Source organism: Leptosomus discolor, chromosome Z (assembly GCF_034619465.1).
Source record: "Leptosomus discolor isolate bLepDis1 chromosome Z, bLepDis1.hap2, whole genome shotgun sequence".
Classification (NCBI taxonomy): Eukaryota; Metazoa; Chordata; class Aves; order Leptosomiformes; family Leptosomidae; genus Leptosomus; species Leptosomus discolor.
This window is the reverse complement of record NC_141419.1, coordinates 68,304,990-68,315,778: the sequence shown is the minus strand read 5'-3', so window position 1 is coordinate 68,315,778 and position 10,789 is coordinate 68,304,990. Positions and strand designations below refer to the sequence as shown.

General features: G+C 43.2%; 1 protein-coding gene across 1 annotated transcript in view; it reads right to left on the bottom strand.

Annotated features, from left to right (window-relative positions):
- Positions 1-9,859: 9,859 nt before the first annotated feature.
- THBS4 (thrombospondin 4) overlaps positions 9,860-10,789 on the bottom strand; it is a 36,513-nt gene continuing 35,583 nt past the window's right edge. Inside the window, exon 22 of the mRNA XM_086479830.1 lies at positions 9,860-9,921. Coding sequence (XP_086335956.1) covers positions 9,860-9,921 — 62 coding nt within the window. The remainder of the gene's footprint in view (positions 9,922-10,789) is intronic.

Genomic DNA, 10,789 nt, shown 5'->3' with positions numbered 1-10,789 from the left:
CTTCATTGGCAAGAAAAGAAAAAATCGTGGTGCAGATGTATCTTCTTCTTCTTCCCTGTGAATATTGGATATCTTCTAGCAAATACGCATTCCTTTTTATACTCTTTTATTAACTGTGTCTTCTACAATTTGCAGTGATGGTTTGGGCTGCTGTTTTGTACAGCATATAATTCTTGTAAGTAGTATCCAGATAATTTTTTCTGAAAACATAACGAAATACTTCAGTAGAAATAGAGAATATGTAAGAATTTGACTGCCAAAGCATCTACTAAAAATTGTTTATCTAAATATTAAATATATTAAGTTATTGTATACCTAGAATGAGAAAGGAATGTACCAATGATAATAGAGTATTTATTCTATCGTAACTTTAAAAGGCACCTGATTATTTTATGCAATTCAGATCTGGTCCAATTGTTACAGAAGGGGAGTTCTACACACAAATTCTTAAACTCTGAATTATTGTCCAACTTTGCTTTGCCAGCTCACTTAAACTGCAAGTTGTACATTCTGCACAGGGATTTAACATACGGTACATTCTTTGTTCAGAATGTTTGCTGTTGAGAAAATGCTAATTATGGGAGCACTGCCAGTTGCTGTTAAATTTAGAAGTGGAGTGCTCATTTACTTTTCTACCCTGCTGTTTCAACTTGCAACTAAAGATCTCCCAGGATCTTCAGTTCTGTTTCCATTAATAATTTTACAATATTTTAAATGCATTGATGATCAGAAAAGGACTATAGTGCATCATCTTCCTTTTCCGCCTGTGTGTTGGTTGGAAAGTATTCTTTCTCACTGGTATATTTTTATACTCCTCTGTTGATGTTAGTTTTGCTGTTGGGATGGGACTTAGCCAACCATTCCGTTAATGGAGACTAAACTTCTTGTGGAGAACTCCAGTGGGGCAAGCAGTCAGAAAAACAAAACCAGAAGACACAAATGTAACAGCACCTGCCTTAGAAAAAATGACTGACTTGACAATATTAACCCTGCCATTTCACTTTTATTTGCTTTAAGCAGATGATTTGGTGGTAGAACAGCAGCTCAGGTGCCCTAAATGCTGAATAAGGTTGAGCCCACTACAGTTATCTACATTCTGGTGGGATGAATTTATGACTTATGCTAGTCCCAGAGGTTTTGTACACTCTCTCTCTCTCTCTCTCTCTCTCTCTCTCTCTCTCTCCACATACAATGTGAAATAATGCAGGATATAAACAAAATCAACCGATAGCAGTTCTTGTTTTGAAATATGATTGAGCCTTAAATCTTCACCCAATGCTTTTTCAACAAAAAAAAGCACAACATAGAGGCCAATGAGATGGCCAAAATATTTGCATGCCTTATTTGTTCTGTTGCAATAACTGATGGCTAATGCACACCTGGTGAGTAATCCAAATGGAACAGATCTCAGTTCTGCTCTTGTTCTCATTAACCATTTTTGGCTGCCTGGTTGCTGTGGTATCCTAGGGCTTCTGTCCTGCTTGGAGCTTGCTAGGGGTGCGATCTTCCCAACCCTGTGCACTCTTACCTCAAATGAAATCTACAGGTCTGCAGTCCTATATACTTACACCACCTACCACAATGATTAGGACCCTCAAAATACATCTGTCATGAGATCTGAGGGACGGAAGAATTGGTCTAGAGGTGACTCTCTTGCTGCTCTTCTTGTTTACACCTAGGGGAAAAAAAGCAGTTGAAGCTTAGCTTTGACACTGAGTTAGAAAAGCAACAAATAGCTCTGGAGAGGGAGGCAAGTTTTTTCTTTCCTTTTGCTTCTGCTGGGAGGTCTGATCCTGCCAAGAGCTCTGCTAGCGTGGGGGCCCATCAGTGTGTCTCTGCCTGCTTTTGGAGTCCAGCCACGCAGATCGTTCTGCGGCAGAAAAAGGCCTTTGTTAATGTATTCGCAATCTAGCAGCCTCTATCTGTCCCATCTCTAAGATAAGAGCTTATGGGCTGTGTGATGATGACTAGCAGTTGCGCCACCTAACTTAGAGTAGCTGTTCTGACAGTCTTGATCCAGTGCTAGAGCTGTAAGCTGCAGCTGAGATAATACAGGCTCTTGCTTCTCTGTTGGCAAATGCTGTTCCCTAAAGTATAGAGGCTCGCAGGAGTTGCCTTCTAGTGCCATATGTGTTGTACTATGAGAAACTAAGCTTGCTCTTTTTTAAAATCAGCAGTGTTTTTTATAACAGAACAATCTGGGCAAGGAGCTCTACAGAAGGCGGCATGCATTATGTCAAGTTATAAGGCAGGGAATGGTAACTGTTGTCTGGTTCTGATAGCAGGCATCCCCATCACAAATGTGGATGACCTTAATACATATCTTGGCCAAGGGATCTTCTTACTTGTTTATGAAAACACTTATGTAGGCAGTATCTGCCTGCATAAGGACTTCCTGTACTTCCTTGTGCTCTTTTTTTAAATATAATTTTTATTTAAGGAAATAGGTTTTGCTCAGAGGAAACAGGGTTGTAAGAGGGCAGTCCACAGTGAGGTGGAGTCCATTCTTCTTACACAGCACTCGCCTCACTGAGTTTCTCCTTCATCCTTCCCTTCCACCAACCATTGCCCTTAAGCACCTAGATCTGTGGGTATACGTAGGATGGGAATGGAGCAGTGCCTGACTACACTGCTTTGTCTGCTTCTGAGCAAACATTGTGGGAAAAGACCCTGAAAGTACTTTGAGGACCTGTGTGTCCATGCTGGGGCCCCAGATCCAGCTATGGATCTTCAGGCCTTTCTAAGAAATCAGTAACTGGTGGCACCTGAGTGTGCAAAGCCTCTAGTTCCTCACTGAGGCATGGCTTCCTGCTGGCCAGGCAAATGTTACGGCCTTAGCCATTTGCTGTAAAATCTGTACTGTGAATTTCCATGTGCAACTGCTTAATAAAATCCTCAGCTAGCATCGAGGGTTCAAGCGCCTGGTTCATAGATTCCAAACAGTTCACACAAATGGGCTTTTAAAATCTTTTTAAGAACATTCTGTGAAGTGCCTTCATACCTACGGCTGTGATAGCTAGTAATTCAGGTGGCACTGGAACAGGAAAACCTGAACTGAGCCTGTGACTGGGTGTTGCTGCCTTGTACGTTACGGTGGTTGTACAAGACACAGTCAGACCCATAGTGCGTGTGGAAGACCAAATAGTCTGTGCTTGACAAACCTCTGGGGGCGACACCCATTCAGATATTACTGTGCAGTGGAAGATGAACTGGGAGAACTTACAAATAGCCTGATGCTTTTGTAAATAAATGAGTAGTTGTTGCTTGCATTTACATTTAAACTGTAAACAGTTGACTTTTTCTCTCTGTACCTGAAAGTGCAGGTAACTGCTATGCTTGAGGCGGTAAGCTGTCCGGTGTCTATCCTGCCTTGTGCTATGATTGTTCATTGAATTGTTCCCAGATGTGAGTGAGCAGTCCAGAATTTCCGGCTCCTAGTATTTTTGGGCTGTGTGAAGTGAGGAAGCTGTTGTTAGAAAGAGAGGAAGACTACAGAACGTGTCCTGTAGTAAGTTTCCTCTGGTTAAACTTGAACTAATGCTATTGTTTAATGGACTCTTGGAGGAGCAGACTGTGTTGGCAGAAGTTGATTCTGGTGGGAAGGTGAAACAATTGTATTGGTGTTTTCCTGCTTTTTCAAATTTGCTGTCATAGGAAAGGTTATTTGAAACCTCACTGCTGCACTGCCGTCTGAGACTGGAACAATTTTAGTTCTTCTGGTGAAGGCAACTGAGATCTGCATCATGACTGGGTCTTGCTTGGGGTAAAATCAGTGGGGTGGACTCAGAGAGCAAGTCTCTGAATCCAAATAGCTGGACTAACAAATGAGACCATAAAACCTTATTAAGAACATGTGTAAAGCAGATGGATATGCTTGTTTGCTGTTTACCACCTAGTTCCTCAAAGCGTGCAGGCAGCCCTTGCAGCTGGATGCATAGTCAGGAACTCCAGTGTGATCACACATCAGAGGTATTACATGTTTGTGATACTCTTAGCTTTGTACTTCAAGCATTTCCATCAGGTTCAAAAAGCTCATACTTGTCCAACTAATTCAGTAAATCCTGGCTGGGTTGGGTCACTTTTGTCTGAAACGGGTAATCCAGTGTTGCTAATGTATGCCTAGTCCAGAGAGAGGGTCTATCCCCTCACAGAATCATAAATACTGCATGTCTATTTATTTATTTATTTTGTGTTTTAGCACCTTTTTACAAATCTAGAAGCGCTTTGAGATTAAAAGATATGCACGTATAACTCCTTCATCAGCCATTGGTGCGGCCATTTCTGGGCTAGAACATTTGCTATTACTGAAGCAACCGTTAGACTTGTGAAAAAGCTGGTTTTTAACAGTTCTTTGGTTTTGAGCAATGCATCAGGAAAATTGAACTCAAGATAGTGCTGTTCGAACTTTGGCTAGCAGCCCATAGTATCATGGGTGTCTCTGAACAGGTTAGTAGCAAAATAATCCACTGACTGCTTTTAACACGTGCTGTCGAGATTTAATGCTATAAACTGTTAGGCTTTTCTCCTAAGTGAGCTGATGAGGCAAAATACCATGAGACTGTACCTGCGTGGCTAGATGAGCGAGATCATCTGCAGCTAAAATTTTGCTCTCATCTTTCCTTCTGGGCTTTAGAAACAATGTCTTTTGCTTGCAGGCTGTTATCTCCTTGTTTTATTTGCCTTTTTCTCCTTGGATTTCTTTTTTAAAGGCATTGTAAACCTGCTTCAGTCCTATTCTGCTTCCTGCCAAGTGGGATGTCTTTGGTGGTAGAAACTAGCAAAAACTTCTTTGCCCAGGTCTTGTTGGTCCTTTCATTTTTATAGCAGGACAACCTGCAGTGTTGAGGCAAAGTCAAGGATCATAGTTCGTTATATGGATTCCTCTGTGAAAACTGCTTCTTTGTTTTCTGAAGTGGCCTACAGGTTCTTGTGGGAGGAAAACGCATAATCAGTGCCATGACATTTTACTTTGTGTTTTCAATTTTGTAAACAGTAGTCTGAACTAGTGTTTCACATGACCATACAAGGGCATGCCAGGGGTCAAGTGCTTAGGAAGCTTTGGCTTTTTGTACTCATAACAGGTTACGTAGCTTGGGAACTGCGATGTCTCTGCATGTTGAACATCCTGATGGCAGAATGCCCAAGTGCCCCAGGATGGGCATGCAGAAACACTGCGCTGGGTTTGAAGTAGAAACTTTGGGAGACTGGCATGATGGCTGTGGCTGCTTTCTGATGGCCAAAGAAACTCAGTAGGTTTCAAGTAGGCCTTAAATCCGGTTTTGGTTTGGTTTGGTTTTTTTCTGAAACCTGGTTTTGGCTCATTCCACACCTGTTCAATAATGTTGTTTTTTAAAAGTTGGCATTTCTTTCAGATACAAGCCTTGTTGGCTTCCCCCTGTTTGCTAGTCTCCGATAGCTCTGTACAGCCGTTTGTGCAAACTTCTTCAGAGCCACAGCCATCAGATTTGAAACCACTCCAGCAGCCTAAAGCTTCCAGGGCTTTTGCTCACCAGAGCTGTGGGGTGCAGCACTGCAGCCGTGCTTTTGCCAAAGAAGCCTCAGTGCAAAGCCAAGAAGAATTTTGGAGAGCTGTGAGGAAACAATGTCTCGTTACTCATACCATAGCTTTATTTTTCTTCTTACTGATACATGTCCAGGTGCTTAGGTGTCATTGGACATCCATGCAAACTTAAAGCAAGGAGAATTAACTTCCAGAGAAAATTGTTCAACTTGTCATATACAAGCTGAGAAAATACTTACTGTCTGCTTTTTGTTTACCACCAGTGAGTGGTGTTCAGTCTCTATATGCCACTTTTGAAAACTGGATGCAAAGTAGACAAAATGTAAACACTTTTTCTTAGTGGTGAGGGGATTTTAATTAGTCTTTTTCAAGGTTCTTGATATCTCAAGGGAACTTTTTGGTGTGTGTGTGTGGTTTTGTTAAGCTGTAGCCCAGTGAAGCGGCGGTTTGCTAGTTTAGTCAACATTTTTTGCGAGTGTTGTGATCTGTAGTAACTGTAACACTTTGACTTTTAAGGATTGGTAAAGATTTCAGAATTCTAAGACCTTAATTGTAAAACAGTCAAAAGCTTTGCCTTTTCAAAGCATGCTAATGGTTTTTTATGGACACTTCCTTTTGTATACTGAGTGAATGTGTTGTTATAGATTTAATATTTAATGGACCAATAAAGTTTTTCTTACATTTGAAATGAATTGTTGTGATATATAAAAGTCAAATAGTCAACTCGTTCTAGGAGAAACTTTAAAAATACATAAATATATGAGCTAAGGAGTTACTGAGCCAGTAAAAGTAAATTGGTTGATCTTTTTTGTTCTCTACATTTGGATGTTGTTTAACAAAAAAAAAAAATGTTGGCCTGTGGAATATTGCATGGCTTCACTGTCCGTGGTATTTTTATGTTCATCCAGAGCGTGATCTCAGAAGATGGCAGGTTGTACAGATTTATCCATGGCATGTGCTCTGTACAATCCAGCTCTCTGAGATGTGTCAGATACCTCTGATGGTGCAAACAAAACAGTTTCCAAGCCAAGTACAGCACTGACACCGGTGCAGTTGTTTGAAACAAGGATTTCTGACTTTTTTTTTCTCATTTGCCCAGATGGTGGGGTGGACAGCTGCTGAATTTGACACCTAGATCTGCACCAAGGGAAGTGCTGCATCTCGGCGGGTCCTGGTCCCTTGCTTCTCGCCGTCCGTGTTGGGGCTGTTGTGGAGTCCTGGTTCAGCATGTGCCAGCTGCAGCCTGCCTGCCTGTGGTGGTGGCACCCATGCCGTAGCGCTGACCAGATCCACACCAGGACACGGGTCCCTTGCGGTTATGAGAAACCGCTGACCAAGTTTCAGAGGGTCAAATGGTGGCTGGTGTTCTCCATGCAGCTCTGGCGCAGGAGGGAGTGCTGGTGCTCATAGCTGGGAGGCTATGCATTCTGACTGAGGTGCGAGGCAGAGAGCGGTTCCTGAGTGGTGCCAAGGGTCTGCGAGAGCTGGCCTCAGCAGCCTCCCACTGGTCTGCCCGCCCCTGCCTTCACCCCACCCTGCAGCATCCAGGCGGGATGTTCTCTTCCGACGCTTTAAGCGAGGAGATGGTTTTTAGGGAACAGGTGCATTTGAAGTGTGTTTGTCGTGGTGTTTGTAGCACACAGGAAAGAGTTAACCTTTGGTGAGATGTCAGACCCTGGTGCCCCAGAACTGAACTCCAAAGCAGTTGCAGCTGCAGCTCCAGTTGAGTGCAGGCGGTGGGGGGCGAGAGAGAACTACACATTTAAAGATGTGGAATTGCAGCAAGGCCACACATGGAGCTATGTCTGTGTTACACAATAGTCCAGAAAGTGCTGGTGGTGCAAGAGGAGCTTGTTTAAATGGTTACACACAGGGACTGCACAGTCTCTGATAGGAATGTAGGGGGCAGGAGGTTTCCAAAGCCTGGACTATGACCTTGGGGCAAATCTTTGTCTGCAACAGCAGGACTTTGCTGTTCCTAAACTTGCAGGTTACCCTGAAGTTGGTGCAGTTAGTGAGCTCTGGCATCCCGTTGTAAGGTCCCAATAGCACCTTCTGAAACAAAAATTATGGCTGGCTGAGCTGTGACTGGTTTCTGTGGGTACTAGTTGAGCAAGCCAGTATGTTTTCTGTCTGGGGAGGTTAGACGCTCACAGCTTCATGCGATTACCCTTGACAGCATGAAAGCCAGAGCCTGTATCTCCTCTTCCAGCCTCCAGCTGCCAACAGCTGTGGCATAGACTGGAAGAGAACCTGGAAATGGGCAAGCTCGAAGGTGGCAAACTGTTGTGGCAAATGGCCAGGGTTCTTCCTCCGAGCCATGAGCAGAGCCTCTGGCTGCAGGCAGGAGGGCTGGGCGAAGGTTTGGAGGCTGGCAGGGGTTCAGAGGCCAGCTGCAGTCGTGTTCTCTGAGGCAGCGGGTGTGTGCTGTCGTGCTCTGACCAGCACATGCTGCAGGCAGGTCGGGGTGGGCCAGGCCTGTTGCATCCACTGTGAGGAGAACACTTGTGCAAAATGTATGCACTGCAGGCCCCGGCTGTGGTGCACCCGTGGTGTGTGTGCACATAGTGCAAGCAACTGCCTCTGCCCGGATCACGCCCAAACCATTCAGAGAGGATTTCTGCCAGGAGAAGGGGCTCCCTGCGGTGAAATGCAAATGCCTGATGAGGAAGATGTAAATTTGCTTTATGGTCTGTGGTCTCATTCATAAATGAACGATACTGCAATTACAGCCTACATTCAGCTAGAAAGAGATGGGTTTCCCATCTTTTAAGCATAATTTGACAATACCCTCTGTGTTGCTCCAAAGTAACTAGCCTTTCAATCCCCTGTTGAAAACCTGGTGAGTGAAGTTTGGTATGGTGAAGCCAAGGGGAAAAGGAGGACTGAAACTAGCGGACCTTTTATGATGAAGCGCCATGCCAGAGGAACGCTCCTGCATTGTGCTCTTTGCTGTGGTACTGTAGATTCCCTCGTGGGACAGGTCCCAGGGATGTGCTGCTCCCAGAAGCCTTGGCAATGATGGACAAGCCCACAGTGAAAATGTCCTGTAGCCCAAGCCTTTGATAGCACCATAAACCTTAAGGGTATTTTTATTGTCCTGAGAACAGGAAACTTCTGGGGTTTTTTTTGTTTGATGTTCTCACCTGATAATTTAACTCAGCATTTCCCCTGTATTCTTGTGCTGGGAAAGAGCCATGACTGTTCATTTTCTCAGGGCTACTTTTGATGATTTTAAAACCCTCTCTGTATCCTCCGTGTATTTCCTCCCTCCTCCCCCCCAGGCTGAAGTGCTGTTTCCCATTGCCCTTTTTAAAGTCATTACTCTATAGGCTGCAATATCCGTCTCTTCAGCTGTCCTTGGAGCTTGTCCTCCCTTCCTTTCCTAGCTCCATTTTGAAAAAAGAATGTAGAAAATACGTGCACGGTACCTAACACCTTTCTATACTTCGAATTACAGAATGCATTGTGATACTTTTTTTTTGGTTTTGTTTTTACTTTTTGTTTTCCAGTCCTTTCTTAATGGTTACTAATGCTTAATGCAGTGTTTTGGGTTTTTAACTTCGTGACTTCAAAGATTACAGTACCTGCTGAGAGAGCTTGGCTCTGAGTCGGGACAGCAGGTCAAAGCCTGGCTTTGTGCATAGGAAAGTTAGAATCATTCTCTGTAGAGGTGATTCTGCATTTATCGCCATGTCTTTTTTTTTTGGTTTTAGTCACATGAAAGTCCTAAGATGTGACTACAACGCCCTGCAGTCAGCTTTTTTGCTTTTACAGGATGTGATAGTGTTACTCATTGTTTTCTGGGAGTGGGAGGGCAGGGAGGTCTATAGAGCTCTTAAAGGAGGTCTGCCAAAGGTAACTAAGTCTCGAAAGGAGTTCAGCTGCTCTGAAGGAGGTAAAACTTTTTCCTATCAGGACTGGAAAGGTACTAAGAAGCCCTTGGCTTGGCCAGACAGCTCCCAACTACTTCATGCCCGGATGCAACCTGTTGTTTGTGACACATTCCAGATGACAGACAAAATGGTGCTTTCCTCCCCACCCTATTTAATACTGAATCCAAAATGGCAACAGATTCAGACTTTTCCTGAGACTTTTAGGCAAGTGTCACTCCATTACATGCTGCTCCCTAGCTTTTAGGGCAAATTTGAAAACAAGTGAAGCGCCAGTCTATTTTGTCTCTTTTTATTTTCACTTTTATACAAAAAAAAAAAGTCTGACATAGTCACATCAATGAGAACAAGCTGCGGTGTGCATTCTTACAACAACAGCCATATAAGGATTTTAGAATATATTGTTTTATTGTTTGCAATAGCAATGTTAGTTTGCTTTTCCTTCTTAAATATCACCAACGCCAAATTGCTGAGCTTGAAATTCTTGAAAGTCCTCTGGGATGGTGTCTGAAAACAGGAGAGTACACAAAAGTTTAGTCTCTTCTGACAAAATCAAGGAGCACTTAATTAATTACTCACCTACTCCTTTTTTATAGGTAACATGCCTTCTCTTTTGTTTACACTTTAAGCATGAACAGGGAGTGCTTTCAGTTTTAGCTGTACCCCACTGAAAGGCGCAGAGAGGCTAACAAGACAGTGCCAGCCCCTAATGGAGTACTATCAATCTTCAAATTACATTTCCACCCACAAACTTTGTGGCTTCCACTCTTAATTTTTTATTAATAAACACTGACCAGAAAGGCAGAAAAAGTGGTTGTCTTGCTCTGCACCCCAGACATGTAGCACCAGCATGTCTATTTCTCATGTATCCTCATTCCAGTTCTCTGGGATGGTTTCCCACCCCACAAGAAGGGACAGAAATATTAACCCAAGGACCAACAGCAACTGGTAGAAAAACGTCAGAATTGGCGAAGGGAGCTGGAGATGGGTCAATGTCGTAAGAGTAACTACAGCTCTGTTTGAAGCGTTGAGTTTGCAGTGTGCCTTTGCCAGATCCCAGAACATTTTATCTAGAGCACCACAGAGCTAACCGTAGAGCTAAAGCTGCAGCCAAAGATGGAGTCACAGCACTGAAGCTCAACTGTGTGACCTCAACTTTACTCTGATTATTTCTACCCCAATGCAGGACTGGTAACTCTAAACTAAAAAAGGAAGAAACTATATAAATAAATACACATAGTATGTATAGAAAAAAAGGGGCAAGTCCTTGCTTTTTGTTGATCATTTCTTTTTTTGAGGCTTGAAAATTCTTTTTAAGCTTTTTTCTGCAAATGTAGGAACTGAAAATGAAAATGTCTGAAATGAAAGCAGGGAT